This window comes from Sceloporus occidentalis, unplaced genomic scaffold (genome assembly GCF_023333645.1).
Source record: "Sceloporus occidentalis isolate IW3139 unplaced genomic scaffold, rSceOcc1.0.p SCAF_1, whole genome shotgun sequence".
NCBI lineage: Eukaryota > Metazoa > Chordata > Lepidosauria > Squamata > Phrynosomatidae > Sceloporus > Sceloporus occidentalis.
The window spans coordinates 49,162,978-49,180,391 of NW_028316981.1; the positions used below are offsets into that span (position 1 = coordinate 49,162,978).

The window sequence follows — 17,414 nt, forward strand, 5'->3', positions numbered from 1 at the left end:
GAAGATTTGGGACAAATAAAGGAACGTATTTCCTCACAAAATGCAAACTTAATCTGCTGAATTTGCTCCCACAAGTTGAAATGATGCCCAAAGCTTTAAAATGCAACTGGACAAATTTTGGAAGTATTGGTTGTGCTTGTGTCTTACTCATGGCCTCAATATGCTGAGCAAGATAGACCTTTGGTATGAGTCAGTACAGCTTTAATGTTCTTTTTGTCTCAGACTGCTGCCATACTGCAGAATTAATGCAGTTGGCCACCACTTTAACTGTTATGGTTCAATGCTATGTATTTCTGGGATTTGTAGCTTGTTGTGGCACCAGAGCAATCCATCAAAGAAGGCTAAATATCTCACGAAATTACAAACCTCAGAATTCTATAGCACTGAGCCATGGCAGTTAAGGTGGTGTCAAATGGCATTAATTCTGCAATGTAGATGCAGCCCCCAATTTTTATTTATTTGTTTGTTTTTACAAAATGCAAATATGGAAGCTGCAAAACAAATGAGAAGATTTATTTATTTATTTAGGTATTTATATCCCGCCCTTCAGCCCTAATGGCTCTCAGGGCGGCTTATAATATTATTGATATTAGGGGAGAAAATTCCTAACTTTTTAGTCTCAGGTTGTCTTTGCTAAAATCTCTGTGCCAGCTGCTTATTGTCCTGAGGCAAATAAAGCTTCGATGGCTGTTTTTTTTAAAAAAAATAAAAATAAAGCAAATATATAATTTGGTCTTCAGGTAGTGGTCTGGAAACACTTGCTTTTCCTGATTTCATTCTGGGCACACCCCCAGTTCTATTAGTGTTGGGGAAAGAGAAAGAATAGCAACTTACCTCTACTTAAAGTAGTATCTTTATTATCAGTTAAACTCATAGCTAGGGAGGCACCATCAGGGATCTGTAAGTGAAAGGGATGCAAAATAATTAGAGTCTATCAGAGACAAATATTTTATTACACTGTGATTCTCATGTAAAAGTCCCTGGAAGGTTTATTTACAGAAGGCAAAACAGTAAGTACCAAAGGAATTAAGCATCTAGTTTGGGTCACAGGCCAAAATAAAGCTGCTTCGGGTCACTTTGGAGGTATGCTGTTTAAATGATACACGCATCTTAAGAGGCCAGAACCTGTGGCAAAGCTGTGCTTTACTGCTTAGGACTAGAGCATGGCTTTGGCGCACCTTCCAGCCTCTTAGGACACATGCAACATTTAAACAGCATACCTCCAAAGTGACCCGAAGCAGCTTTATTTTGGCCTGTCTATTCGGGCCCATTGTTTGGTTCTTCAGCTCTAAATATACATGCATTTTCTGCATATAACAATTTGTTAAAATACATATAGACAAATCTTCAGAGCTCCAGCACTAGAGGGGAAGTGCTTCACAAAAGATTATTTTGCCTTTAGAAAATGCAACCATTTCCACAAATGTTCTAGTCAAAAGTCTTATACTAATTCTTTTCACAGCTATGGTCCTGACTCTTCTGTTATTAAATTTTAAAAGTGCTATAAATGTGTGCAATTTCATTATATTCACTATTTGTTGTCGCTGCTGTGTGCTTTCAAGTTGTTTCTGACTTATGGTGACCCTATCATGAGATCTTCCTAGCAAGTTTCTTTATAGGGAGTTGTCATTACCATCCTCTGGAGCTGAGAGTGCAACTTGCCCACAGTCATCCAGTGGGTTTATATGGCTGAGCTGGGATTCAAACCTTGGTTTCCAGAGTCATAGTCCAACATTCAAACCACTACATCATGCTGGCTCATATTCACTATAGACATGAGACACAATTAATTTGACAAAAGCTACATTTCATTATGTAGTGATTTAATCTTAAGATTTCCTCCCTTTCATGCTGTATCAAATTTGTCAGGATCTGTTTCATGTTCCCAAGAAACAGTGATTTTAAGTTTTGAGGGGAAATACGTAAAGATCAGTGGAGGGACACAAAACACAAAACAAATAAAATGTGACAAGACTTCTAGCCAAAATGCATTCTTAAGGCTACAATTCCACCCAGATGTGCTAGTGTGTAAGCCCTTTGAACACACTGGACTTACTTCTGGGTAAATACACATAGAAATACACTGTTAAAGTAATTTCCAATATATAATATACTCTTCTGGAATGAAATGCTGGTCAAAGAAATGATAAAAGTTGCATGAATTTTGCAAGAAAGACCCATGAACAGGAGAGGGGAGAAATCTAATATTCTGTTTGCAGATCCCTCCTGAAAGATACACATGAATTTTTCATTATGTTAACAACATTTGTATATGTATGCCTTGATGGGGCTTATCCCAAAGGCTGCTGCAGCGGCAGCCAATCATATAGTTGGCTGGCCATAATGGTCAAAATATGGGTTTCACTTGATATAACTTGTATGAAATTGCTTTCTCCAGCACCAGCATCAAATAAAAGCAATGGTAGTCCTGTGCTTGTCACTATCTGCATGAAATTACTGAATGTGCATGAAATTACTTCAGATACAGGCTTAAATTAACCTACTGTCTCTTCAAATGAAATTAATTCCTGATAAAAGACATGTAAAAAAAGGACCATTTGAGGGCAAACCAGGTTCCCATAAGAGACCAATGGGAACTCTGACATCACTGTCAACATGAGGAATGGTATGATTTTAATTAGGATGGATAGCGGCCACTGGGAAAAGGTTTTTTTTTCCCTAGCAATAACTTGTTTTGCATGAAGAGCTTTTAATTAGTCTCGATGTGTTGCAATATTAACGAGTTTCTCGCCAGGGCAGATGTCTATTCCCCGGAAGGTCTCATGGAGTTATGGCAACCTTCCTGCTTGCTTCTGCTAATCCTGCTTAGAAAGCAACTCGTGGCATTCCCCAAGGAATGGCAGGCCCAAAGGAAGGGGAAGTTCTTGGAGCATTCACACTTTTTACCTTATAATGTGCTAACGTGTTCAGTTTCTTCCTGCCATCTTCCATCACTGAAGTGTCATCAAGGTCCCGAAGGATGTAGCTGTCAGTGCTTGTGGCAAACCATTCTAAATAAAGAAAATGGAGAAATGGAAACCCTGCCTGAACACAGCATGTGCTAGTAAGAACACAAATGGCTTCTCTTATTCTGATGCCACGTTTGATGAGGGACACAGGTGTTTTCAGTGTCAAACTCTGCAACTCTGAAGGGGCATTCTTGTGCCACAGGACTCAGATGCAGAGACCTTTCAGCACCCACGAAAAAGCTTTCAAGATGATGATGAGTAGGTAAAAATGAAATCACTGTATTGTATTCTGTGGGGTAATTTACGTTTCCTAAGGCTTCAGCCTTTGCTATGGAAACAAAAATATTAAATGTCAAAAATGTCAAAGCCAAGCCTGTTAGGGTCTAGCTTTAAATTAGCAGAGTAGCAGAAATGTGCTCTTGTCTATGCTTTCCTAAGAACTGAGACTGACTCCAAAAACAACAACAAACACATAGCTTGCAGTTTAAAACAAAAGTTTACTAATGGGTTTAATCTATATTTACATAAAGGCTATATCCTAATCTAGCTAGTGAGTAGTTCAGGTAGAGAAAAAGTTTTTATTTCACTATCTTTCCAAAGAAAGACGAGAGAGGAGGAAGGCTGCATCAATAAAAGTATAGTGTCTAGATCAAGGGTAGTAATGGTGCCACTATATTCTGCTCTGGTCAGGCCGCACCTGGAATATTGTGTCCAGTTCTGGGCATCACAATTCAAAAAGGATGTGGAGAAACTGGAGCATGTCCAAAGGAGAGTGACTAAAATGGTGAAGGGTCTGGAAGCCATGCCCTATGAGGAATGACTAAAGGAGCTGGGAATGTTCAGCCTGAAGAAGAGAAGGTTAAGAGGTGATATGATAGTCCTGTTTAAATATTTGAAGGGATGTCATATCGAGGAGGGAGCAAACTTGTTTTCTGCTGCTCCAGAGACTAGGACCTGGAGCAATGGATGCAAGCTCCAGGAAAAGAGATTCCACCTCAACATTAGGAAGAACTTCCTGACAGTAAGGGCTGTCCAACAGTGGAACACATTCCCTCGGAGTGTAGTGGAATCTCCCTCCTTGGAGGTCTTTAAACAGAGGCTGGATGGCCATCTGTTGGGGATGCTTTGATTTGGATTTCCTGCTTGGCAGGGGGTTGGACTGGATGGCCCTTATGGTCTCTTCCAACTCTATGATTATATGGGAGGGCCAACAGCTCAGTTGAAAATCTTGAGAGAGAATGTCAGTTAGTCCCAAAGGAGGAGTGACCTAAGTCACATGGTTAGTCTGAATGAGAGAAAAGAGAGTTTACATGCAGGAATTCCCTATCTATCTAAGGAGGGGAAAAGGGAATGCAAAAATCTTCCAACATATTCTGATACATTAGAACTCTGACATTATATTTCCTACAGTAATTTAAACACCAATCACAGATGTCTGTAGTGTACAAATACAAGGCACCTGGCTGCAGAGTAAAAGCAAATGTAAATCTGGCTTTCCATTATGTGGTTTAATTTTTAAACAAACAAAGAAAATCTTATATTGAACCCATTTAGGTGGAAGTAAGTTCAATTGATTTCAAAAGTATATTTTGTATCACAGATTGAGAACTATAAACAAAGCTAACACCTATTCTTTACAAGCATATCTTGCCATCTGCTTATATGCATCTCTGTCTGGTTTCAGCTCAGCACTTTTCCCTAGTGGGAAATTCAAATTTCCTCTGGTCTTCTAGCAAATGTAAAATACTGAGTGTAAATATTGCATGTTTGAACAGTATGCTTTTGTATGATGAGTATTTGTTCCTAAAATAAGGACTGGTGCTCCTGAATAAGGAAAAAATATTTACCTAGATCAACATCTTCAACTCTTGGCCATTGGGAATATGGAATATTCTTGCAAAAAGCTTCAAGTATCTTCTCTTTAACTTGGCTGAGAGTGTCTGTATCCATGACCCGAACACTCAAAGAGTCCATTCCACAGCCTTGGAAAGATACATTAAGATTCTGTGGAGAAAGATGGTTGCTTAGGGTCTAGATGATATGCATGGATTGCAAGACATAAAAAGCCTGTTAGCTATAAGATGGGGGGAAAAATCTTGGCACATTATATGCACTGCACTAAGAAAGGGCAACATTCTACAGCTAGTGAGAAGAGCTGATTTATAGCCCTGTATGTGGGAATCAGCTATTTTATTCAAAGAGCTTCTCTTGAAATGTCCTGTCTATGAACCTAAACCCTGAACCGCAGGAGCAATCTTAGCAGGAGGCAGGAAAAATAACTATTATCATTTCCTTTTGTAAATATGCTTTATTACTGAAGGAAAAATGGATATTTGGCAACAGGGAACATGGATATACATGGATATTAGCTGCAATGGCAGCTAATCAACTTAATTTGGTTTACAATTATGATGCCATAAGTGTTGAATCACTGTACAGTATCACATATAGTAATAAAAAGAGTATGTAGATAAAACATGGTCTTCTCTGACCATGTTTGTTCTCTGAGTAAGGAAAGAAATGAATCACCTCAGCTACTATGTCTCCGTGTTGCTACTACAGTTGCAGATATAGTCAGCTCTCCACCTTTGCGGCTTTAACATTTGTGACTTTGATTATTTGCAGATAGAATTAATATGTTCTCTCTAGAAATCTCTTGGTCCTCCAGCATGACTCTGCCAGACATTGGTAGACTCTGCCAGCTGGTATAGTCATGCTGGAAGACCTAGAGATTCCTAGAAAAAACATTTATCTAAGCATTTATAGGGCTTCCAGCGTGATTCTATGGTCAGCTTCTGGTGGATGTTGACCACAGAATTGTGTTGGAGGACCTAGAGATTCCTAGACAAGCGTTCTCTTAGGTTTTAAAACTTTTTTAAAAAAATTGTGCTTTTCCCACTGTCATGTGGGTCATGTGCACCTAACCCTGCAAATGTGGATCTATTTTTCATGTGTTAAACCTGTATTTTAACTGCACTGTTTCAAACATGAAATGACACCTGACATGATGGAGAAAATCGCGCATCCAAAGCTGAGTAGCATGAGGTAACTAGAAGCAGAATTTGAGACAATACACATGCAGAATCTACGCAAGGGAAGGGATAAGTCTGGCCCTCTAGATAGTGCTGGAACCCATCAACCCAAGCCAACATAGACAAAGATGATGGAAACTGCAGTCCAACATTATCTCTATAAAAAGCAACAGGTTCAGAGATGGCATTTCCACTTATCTCAAACAGCACGGGTAGCAAAGATTTTGCTTGATATCCTAGACAGCAACTACAAGTTTCAAATTAGTGGTCTGGCTCAAGGTTTATGAGGAATGGATGGAAGAGAAGTGTAATAAGAGGTGGAGATAACTGATTGACAAAATAATTTTGGGTATCTCTAAAAGTCTGCTAATGGCTTTTTATAATGTGCTTGGAACATGGGACACGGCAGAAGGGTAGATATGTATTACTGTCTTAGCTACAGGACACCACTGTAGCTATCAAGACAAGTACCCATTGTGCCATTACAGTTAAGCTGTACACATTTCTGTGACCAGGGTATTTAATAAACGGTCTGTGACCGAATTAAAAGTGTGAAGTGATTACAAATTTTGAAACAAAATCAAGTTAATTATGCTTGGGGGGCTATTCATGAGCAATCTGCATAAACTTGATTTACCATCACCTGGGAAAGGGTGAATTCACTTTCAGTTCAGTTACATGTAAACAAGAGTCAGCAGTGCGTTACCAGGTTGTTCTTATACCGTTATCTCTGCAAAGAGTAAGTTAACATTCATGTCCCTGCTGCTAACCTTTTTAGCTATGCATCATACATTATAGATCAGTCAGTAATGGGAAACTGCAGCAAAGAACACAGTGCCAAAAACCTGTTCTCATTTACACCATCATAGCTCCTCAGTGACCCCACTGATTCTGGGAGAGCTACTCCAGATTTATGCCATGTAATCAAAAGCAGAATTTAGTTTGGACTTTGCAAAGGTCTGTCTATTGCATTTACTGTCAAGCTGAAGTTAACATATTCCTCCAGACTCTACATTTTTAGTATAAGATAGTCCCACAAGAAACATTTTACAGCATTACTTTTCAGCACAATTCCTGTAACACCCTGTATGAAAGCCTTCATCATTGTCTCAGCTTTACAAGCAGCAACTTTTCTCAGTGGCATGAAAGTCACTGTTTTGCCAGAAGCTGTAAAGATGAGATTATTCCTCAAAAAAGAAAACAAAAAACCCCAAGCTAATTCATTGTTACACAGCAAATGATACTGGCATATTTATTTTTTTCAGGATATCCTGAATCTCAGCCAATCTGACATAATTCGCTAGACTTGTATTCTCAGCCTTTCTGTTTTTAGTGCCCAAATATTTTAAAGTTAGATACCCATCCGCATGCAATCTGACTGGAAATTTGATATATGATAGAATAAGTATTTCTGATTGCTAGTCTGAAAACACCGATATTGGATATGTACAATTCATAAGGGGGTTGTGTGGTGTGCATAAGCTTCTGTGTATCTTGACTTGTAAATCTCATTGATGTTGTGACTTATTAGTCATCTGCCCAATGGTTTTGTTCTATTTTCAGGAGCAACTTGCTGCTCCTGACTTGGAAGATGTCCCACTCCTGCTTAATGCAGTGCTCCTACTAAACCTCAATGGTCAGGAAAAATGTTTATCTTCTGGACCAGATGGGCATACGGACTCTTATTCTAGGTTCCATGTTTGCTATTGTTGCCTATGGACACTACTTCATGCATTCTGCCTATCAAGGGAATAAGCAAACTTAATTGTGGTGGCTCAGAAATCAGATGAATTCTCCACTTTACTTCCAGAACTAAAGAAGTTCCAGATGAAAACCTAGAAAGATGACATTCATCAAAATTTCGTCCATTCTTAAAGCTGGTACTAATTACTCAAGCTTCAAATATAGTCATGGAAATAAGAAGCTGTTTCTACTGAAGTACAGAAATACCTTACCCTTGGTTTTGCTTCAATGTTCTCTCTCAAAAGCCATTCTTCATTCAGTGTGTACCTGGCTTTTCCTGTGATGGCATCTATTGATCCTTTATTGATCTGTTGCTTGATGGCACAGAGCAGAAGAAAGAAGGGCTCCCCAACGGTTTCCTGTGAGGTGAAAAAGCAGGATATAATTTGCTGATCAGGAACCAGCGAAGGCAGTTCCTCACTAAACTGCCCATACGTTTGCAGAATCATTTTTATTTCCAGTTATAAATTTTACCCTTCAGAAAGATTGGAATGTTATAAGCAAAGTTTTCTTAAAATCTTGATGAGGGAAGGCAGTTCAAACATGTTCAGATTTTAATTCCACATTTAGTTTATATGGCTGCACTTCTATACTGCTGTCAATCAAACTAGACAACAGTAACTTTATACATATTATCAAAACACCTTTTCAAAGATTCAAAAGCCAGTTTTATAGATCCAGTTTTGAATGACTGCAAGCTGACCATAATGTATTTTCTTAATTAAGAAATCCTTTCTATATCAACCTCCTTAATTATCCTCCATATTTTTTCCAAGTAAAAAATATTTATATTAATTTAGATTTTTGTAATTCAGTTTTCCTTTTTACCTCATGAATGCATGCATGTACAATCACACTTCTGAATCTCTTCATTGCTCAGGGCAAAAGAAATACAATTACTGTAAAAATGTTTCAGAAATTCAAGTGGCCAGCATCTGTTCTGATTTCTTTGCTTGATTAGTGCTAAAATGGTTAAAGGTTTTTACCACTACAAGAGCTAGGTTAATGTCAGCTTTGCCTTTCTAGGACTTTAGGTACCACTGCACAACTATAAACAGATACACACCATCTGTTCTGTAGTATCAAGATCTAATTTGCCATGATTAATATTAACAACAACAACAACAACGATAATAACATCATCATCATCATCATTATCATCATCTGTGTATCATCATCCATGCAGCAATTGCACGGCCTGCTCTTAAAGTAGGCTGCCATCATGGTCCCAAATAGGCTGCTGCCAAGGAGCACTTTTCCCATTCTTCTTTTTCCAGTGGCCCTGGAGTGGCTTCTAACCGATCCGCTGGCATGCAGCATCTGCATGCTACACCCCCCCAGATGTTTTTTGTTGCCCATGTATTTCGGGCCCCTGAGCCATAGCTAAGTTAGTCTGGAATATCAGAATGCAAAGATCTTGCAGTACCTCTGAGACTGACTGATTGAAAGAAGTTGCAGCATCTGCAGATTTGGTCTACTTCCCCAAATGCATAGAGTGGATACCATGCAACTGAGGAAGCAGACCTTGCATCAAGGGAAGACCAAGCATCTGAGAAAGTAGATCAAGTCTCCAAAAGCTCATGTTACAACTTCTTTCACTCATTTGGTGTTAAAGGTGCTGCAAGATCCCTTTGCATATTTATAAGATCTGTTGAACTCATCCATTTACGACATAATTTTATTTCCTTGATTTTTTTGTATGAGTCACACAGCAGTTTCATAAAAAAGCAAAATTGCCACTGAATGGGAAAAAAGTTTAAAAAGTAGGGTGGAACCAATTCCTGATCAACAAAATCAAGAATCTTGAACCCTAGTAGCAATGAAGACTACTATACACCAACATAACGTACTTCTTAAGCTATCTGATCTGCAGGACCAGATATTGTATATATATTGGCACCAATCATATTGGTGCCAATGGTCTACAACTGTTTCTTTCTCTCCTGGAGATGCTCTAGGGACTGGCAGCCAATGGCTCAGGGAATGTCACTGAGTATCACTACTTTTGAGTATCATTAGCTCAGAGTATAAAGGATGCATTGCCTCTGGATATCTACATATCTAGGGAGAAAAGAATAACAAGTTTTCTTGTAAGCTAGTTTTTATGAGATTTTAGAAGATCAGAATTGTCCCCGTGTCTGATTTTTATAGCATAATTCTATACATGCTTACTTAGAAACAAGAATGCTTCCAAACGAATTTTTCATCATGCAATCATCCTGGCTCACTAAGGGAATTTTATGGAGTGGGGGTGAGGGCTAAATTTAGACAACATTGGTAAACCCCTGCATTTTCCCATTCCTTCTTCCATCTTTTATCTCATCACAAAAACATCTGTTCAGGAAAAGATAGACCAGTTGAACAATATTTTAGACTGGTAGCACCAGGAGCTCCTACTCTCTCTCTCTGGAGGCATGGTAAATTCCACTGTACTAAATATAACTTAATCCCTTAATTAGTATGCTTATGACTGCAGCCTTAGTCTTGGCTGTGAACCTGGGCAGTGTGTAGGTGGGGAACTTTTGTTGAAAAGCTAGACTATATTATAAAATGCTCCTAGCATATAGAGAATGATTATATCTTAAATTCAGATTAAGACCTTCACAAGCATCAAGGTCATTTGTGGGTCTGGATCTAGATTGGGATTTCGATCCATTCTCCAATACATCAAAGCATGTGACTGAATCTCTACTACAGAATATGTCAAAGTCTCAGAGAAAGACAAATTAAACATGAATCAAAAAGCTGTTTTGAAAGCCAGTAAAGGTCTTCTGCAAGAACACCACACTGACAGAGCTGGTGTTTACAGCCCTCTTGAATAACTTACATTATATATTATTAAGTAGAGTAGGTGAGCAGTTCTTTTTCTGTGTCCAGCCTGCCACAGAAAGAAATCGCTAAATGTTGCTGCAGTGTTAATACTGTAGACTTTACAAGAAGAATTACTATACAAGAAATAAACTACAAGGCCCAGTCTCTGGCATGCTATTCCTTTATTCATTTTTTTGACTCTGAATTTCAGAAATCATGGGTTGTTGTGAAAATCTGCAGAAACAAAGACAATATATCTAAAAGATGGGAAAGGAAGTGGACAGTCAGGGGCTACAAATGAAATGGCTCAATTGGAATTCATTTCAGAACCACTGTGGGGAAACTGGTTTGGAAATAAAACAAAATCATCCTCAGACCAAGCTTTTTGTTACGGGGGAGGGAGTTTAATGTGCTTATTCAGGGGAAAAATAGATCTTTTGAATACATTAACAGAACACATTTTATTCTCTATTGTATTTCTTTCTTCTTAAAAACAAAAAAACAAGATGCTCAGTGATTTCTGACCACAATGTTATGGGGTTGTAAAACTAGCCCGAGGCATCAAATAACTTTGCATTAATGAAAACTAAAATTAGTGTTGGCATGCTTTGAACTTTTCCATATAAGATGTGTGAAGCTATGTTTCTAAATGTCTGGATTTTAAAACCTCTGTTAAAAAAAATTGAATGCTTAGGGTACATTTACATGCTACTCTTGAAATGAGACTGATATGTTAGAGAAGACTTATTGGTAACATATTATAGACAGCTTAATCCAGCCTAAGGGCAAACACCAAACTATTCAAGTTCACCAATTCAAAGTCATTTCCTACCAGATCCGATTATTTACTGAATGGAAGCCAACAATGTGCATAGGCAGCAATCGTCAGTGTCTTCAGTCTACAATACTGGCTTCATATTCTAGCTTTTTGCCTAGATCCAGTTCTGTTACAACAAAAATTAAATCTGAATTCCTGCCTCTTTCCCTCCCTGTTTTCTGTTGACATTTGCACATTAAACTTTGTTTTAATGTTCATGTCCTAATATGATACACCACATACTTTTAGTTTTGTGCTTATTTATCCAGAGGACTACAAATAGTGTCCCTCCAGGTTCCATATTAAGCATCACTAAGATTGGTTTAGAATTTCTATTCATGTCTCAGCATAGACTGAAAGGATTAGAAGAATCATGCTAATACTATCTTAACTTAAGAGGACAAAGGAATGCTTCGAGGACATTAATTTACATTGAGCAAACTTAGGTTCTATCTATAATCACAACATTTCTTGGTTCTATCAAGGAAGGGAGAAGGTAAAAATGTAATTTAGGAAGGGCTCCTTTATTACTATTTATTTTAAGGGAGAATGAGCACCGGTCCACAGAACACAGTGGGTGGAAGTCAACCCCTTTCCTCCATGCTGTGGCTCACAGAAAATAAACCTCTCTTCTCTGAAATATATTTTAACTTTACAGAATCTCCCACTGCAGTCAATTAAAATATATCTTCTAGATCAGGATGACTAGCACCTTTGGGGTAAAAATGAAAGGAGTCTGGTGGAATTGTCACGTGAAAAGGGGGGCATATCCACTCCCTCATCTCCAATCTTGACCCTCCCATGAGCTATTTAAAATCTGAATACAATGGCTAGCATCCTGTTAGTGACTTACTAAGTGCAGCTTACACATGTATATGTCCCTTTTTGGATTGGGTGCAGAGCACTATTCTCTTACCCTTACGGTCCATCCAAAAACCTCCCTAGAGGGGCTACTCTGGCTCCTTTTTACTAGGGAGAAGGAGGGGGACATGATTCAGACCACAAAGATCCTGCTGCTCTGAGCTCCCAGGGCATTACATTGGAGAACAGACCTAATTTCTCTCCCCATCCAAATAAACTGAGACCATCTGCTTTCCTATGGTTTGCATCATCTTGCCACTCTCTCCCACCAGTAAGTGACAGCAACAGGGATCTCTCCTGGGGGTTGACAGTTGCTAGATAGTAGGAGGACATGTGTACATGTAGGATCTAGGCTGACATGTTAAAAGCAACCATGCAATTAAGGCCATCGCTCATTTGGCCTTCATTGTATGGGTATGTATCATCTCCAGTATCAGGGGAGTGCAAGACAGGTGATAAACCTGCACTCCTATATTGCTGGTGCACCACCAACAGCCACCCTTTTGGTCACTGGATAAACAGAACTTTGGTCTGATTCAGCATGATTGTTCTCATGTTCCTATTATAAAGCAACATATTTCTGTGGCTTCTTGAGTTAACTTTGACTCATGGTGACCCTATGGATGAGACATCTCAAATGCCACTTGTCATTAACCTCTGTGCTCAGGTCCTGCAGGCCCATGCCTGTGTACTCCCTAATTGAGTCTAACCAACCATCTGGCATGTGGTTTTCCTCTCTTTCTAATGCCTGCCACCTTCCTAGCATCATTGCCTTTTTTACTGATTCATTTATTCTCATGATGTGGCCAAAGATAGCCTCAGTTTAATCATCCTGGCTTCCAGGGATAGTTCAGTCCTGATCTGTGCTAGAATCTGTTTGTCTTCTTGGCCATCCATGGTCACTGTTCGTATGTTTCTTCATCCCATGTTTCACCCATCCTTTCACATTTTTAATGTAGTTTTTCTTGATATTGTTTCCATCTTTTTATTTTATCATGGTCATGTGTTACGTTATTCTACTGATTGTACAGCATTCAGACCCTTCGTGTATATTTTTCTTTGATTACATATTCTTGTGGAAGAGGTTTCTTGTTCTTCATTTTTTGTCATCAGCTTCTATTTCTTTGCATTGATTGTTGTTGTACCTGTAATTCTATTTGTCCTTTTTTGCTAACGACTGGACAGTAGCATTCATATTTTGATTGTGTCCTTGTCTCCATTTTTTTTTTTTTGCTTCTTGTCTTTCTTTCACTGCTTGAAGTGTTTCATCTGTCATTCATTGTTACAGATTAATTACAGATTGGTACAGAAAAATAAAACTTTATGTTTGTTTAAGGAACCTAAGTTTCTGGTGAGCAACTTCCAAATTCTAGTAAAAAAATAATACACATTCAGTTGGAATTTTTCTGCATGAGTCATACAACAGCTTCACAGTACGCTCCTGGCAGCAACATCTCTTTTTTATGAATCTATCTGTGACACACTATATCATAGTTTAGACCTTAAACCAGAGGTAAGAATTTCATGGTCCTCCAGATGTTTGACTGAAACTCCTGGCATTCCTCACCACTGGCTAGAGTTGTAGTTCCGCAACTGCAACTAGACAGATGCGAAATTACTAGAGAGATGCAAAATTACTTACTTTTATCTTCTATTTTATCTTCCATTTCTTCTGTGAAGTGCAAGGGGTTTTGGGCATGAACTGTAGTTATGGCATGACATTAATTCAAATAACACTAAACCACAGGAAGCACAAAACCTCTTTTGATTTAGCTACAGTAGACCAACATGACTACCTCTTTAGAAAATACATTATGAGTAAAGTGTTTCTGATACAGGTTTGCTGAATAACTGCAAACCCCAAATTATCAATTCAGATACCACACCACACACACTAGAAGGTCCTCTAGCCGTGATTTGGTGTGATGCTATAACTGAGATAGTGTGGAGTGTTTTTTTTCTTTTAAATATTTTCAGTTACTAATAATGATTTTAAAACTCCCTGTATTTTTCTGAACCTACAATATTCACAATAGCAAAATTTGATCCCTCAGCACTTGGCCAGAACCTGAACACATTCACAATAAATACTCTTGAGAATCTGTCTTCTATGGGCTAAACTAGATATAATGGCATTTATGCCATAAGCAATTACTATTTCAAGGAATGGAGCTCATACCAAGTTGTATACAATATTAATATGGCCTGGCAGTACACATTTTGGAAAAAAAATCTAGATACACTAGATGTTGCTTCCAAGGCCCAGCACCACAGACAAAAGTCTTTAAGTCCATCTAAAGCCAGCATGGTGTAGTGGTTTGAGTGTTGGACTTCTACTCTGGAAACCAGGGTTCCAATCTCCACTTGGCCATAAAAACCCGCTGGGTGACTTTGGGCAAGACACACTCTTTCAGCTTCAGAGGATAGCAATGGAAATGTCCCTTTGAAAAAAGTTGCCAAGAAAGCCATTTGATAGATCCACCTTAGGGTTGCCATACATCAGAAATGACACCACACACACACACACACACACTCCACTCTATATAAAATGTTAGTAGCAATTTCACAGCAAGAGGGTGCAACAACCCACTAGATGAGATGACAGGTTAGGTAGAAACACCAGGAATTCTAAAACTGTGGGAACTAAATATGGCAGCGGTGGCATATCTAGAGACTCAGTAAAGTGAAGACAACATCAGCACCTAAGTTCATATAAGCAATGTGTAGCAGGTTGTGCACTGCATCCCATATTTGGTTTCCACACAGTGAGATGCAGAGTAGCTAGGTCTTAGTAATGGTGTATTTTCCCAGATTCTTGGATCAGAAGATCTTGATCTTTCAGAAGCGTTATGATGCAGTGAATGGGAGGAAGTGTTGCAAACCACAACTGTCTGGACTACAAGAGGTAGCCAGTATGTATAGAATCATAGAGTTGGAAGAGACCGCACGGGCCATCCAGTCCAACCCCCTGCCATGCAGGAAATCCAAATCAAAGCATCCCCGACAGATGGCCATCTAGCCTCTGCTTAAAGACCTCCAAGGAAGGAGACTCCACTACACTCCGAGGGAATTTGTTCCACTGTCGAGGTGGAATCTCTTTTCCTGCAGTCTGTATCCATTGTTCTGGGTCCTGTTCTCTGGAGCAGCAGAAAACAAGCTTGCTCCCTCCTCAATATGAAATCCTTTCAAATATTTAAACAGGGCTATCATATCACCTCTTAACCTTCTCTTCTCCAGGCTAAACATCCCCAGCTCCCTAAGTCGTTCCTCATATAGGGATGCCATATCCCGCCTGGGGGCGGGACTTTCCCGGTTTGGGGCGGGTCCGCACGGTCCCACCCCGGTTTGGCCCCGCCCCCGGGACACCCCCCCTGCGACGGACGCCAGGCAGGGAAAGGAGCCTCGCATGAGCGAGGCCCCTTCCCTGCTTGGCCTCCGCCGTCGAGGGAGGTGGCCTGGCTCTCCTCCCTCTTTCCCGGCCTCTGTGAAGGCCAAGCCTCCACAGAGGCCGGGAAGGGGAGGGGGGCTGCCCGCGATTGTGGCGATCGCGGGCACGCTCCTGGCTCTTTCCCGGCCTCTGTGAAGGCCAAGCCTCCACAGAGGCTGGGAAGGGGAGGGGGGCTGCCCGCGATCACGGCGATCGCGGGAGCTCTCCTCCTCCTTTCCCGGCCTCTGTGAAGGCCAAGCCTCCACAGAGGCCGGGAAAGGGAGCGGATTCCTTCTCCGCTTGGGCTCCGTGAACGGAGCCCAAGCAGAGAAGGAATCCTCGCTGAGCGGAGGGATTCTTTTCCCCTTGGGCTCCGTTGGCAAAAACGGAGTCCAATGGGAAAAGAATGCCTCCCTGGGGGCGGATTCCTTCTCCGCTTGGGCTCCGTGAACGGAGCCCAAGCGCAGAAGGAATCCTCCCCTCAGCGAGGCTCTTTTTCAAATGTAGGACCCCAAAAACATAGGTCCTACATTTGAAAATTTTGTCCTACATTTGTCCCGGTTTGGAGGCCCTGACTAATGGCAACCCTATCCTCATAGGACATGGTTTCCAGACATTTCACCATTTTAGTCGCCCTCCTTTGGACACGCTCCAGTTTCTCCACATTCTTTTTTAATTGTGGTGCCCAGAACTGGACACAATATTCTAGGTGGGGCCTGACCAAAGCAGAATACAGTGGCACTATTACTTCTCTTGATCTAGAAGTTTACTTCATTGTTCTAAACATCAACTAACACCCCTGTGATCACAAGAAAGGTAGAAAACATGCATAACAAGAGGCTGATAGTTGCCAAGAGGATGTAGTTTCGCCTAGCAACTACTATACCATATATGTAGTTTGTCCTTCTGGTTCTATGCATATATACTTTGTTGTGGCATTTTCTGCCAACCTTCAAGCTCATAGAAGAGATGTCTCTTCTATGATCCCTTTGGTAACATCTCAGATGGTAAAGCATGCCAGGGAATGTGGCTTCAGGTTGGTCCTTCTGACAACCTCAATCACAACTTCTGTTGGTGACAGATATGACACAGAAGTGTTGAGGGGATGCACTGCAAAGGCCTATGCATAAATGGCAAGTAGTTGCTAGGCAAAAATACACCTTTCTGGCAGCTATCAGCCTCTTTGTTACGTGAGTTTTTCCCTTTCCTGTAATCCCAAGGGTGTTAATCAATGTCTGGAATCAATGAAGCAAACCACATACTAATTACCCATTAAAGTAAAACTTTAAACTGATAAAGTCATCAGTACAATTCAAACTGGAAGAGCCTGCAATGATCTTGGCAAATGCCAATATGAGTCTTTAAAATATATTACTGCACATCTGTCCCCTTGAAATAGCAAGGGAGGAAAGGAAGCCAATATCACCTTATGAAATTTCTTGGGTGTGATGTAACAATTCACACTGCTCCGATCCAAAACAAGTCTGAGGCCACTGCATAACAGAACATGAATCTGCACAGCAGTATCAGTTCTATGGCTTCTTTCTTAAGAAAAGTAGCATTTTTTCCTCCAATAAAAGAGTGGATTAGTAGCTTTTTCAAATGGCGAGCTATCAAAATCTATGGCATTACCCTTCAGAGTGTTAAAACAATGGTTAAAACTGAAGCAATGCTGTAGCCTGCCCACTGGAGATGGAAATGATGGGTGGTGAGCTGAAAGTAGAAAATCAAAGGCTGTGTTTTGACTTTCGGGA

At 40.0% G+C, this 17,414-nt stretch overlaps 1 protein-coding gene across 1 annotated transcript in view; it reads right to left on the reverse strand.

Annotated features, from left to right (window-relative positions):
• Positions 1-17,414, reverse strand: part of PLXND1 (plexin D1) — a 222,509-nt gene that overhangs the window by 26,893 nt on the left and 178,202 nt on the right. Inside the window, exons 26-29 of the mRNA XM_089512571.1 lie at positions 7,957-8,103; positions 4,817-4,973; positions 2,908-3,011; positions 835-898 (exon numbers count right to left, since the gene is read on the reverse strand). Of these exons, the coding sequence (XP_089368697.1) occupies positions 835-898; positions 2,908-3,011; positions 4,817-4,973; positions 7,957-8,103 (472 nt within the window). The remainder of the gene's footprint in view (positions 1-834; positions 899-2,907; positions 3,012-4,816; positions 4,974-7,956; positions 8,104-17,414) is intronic.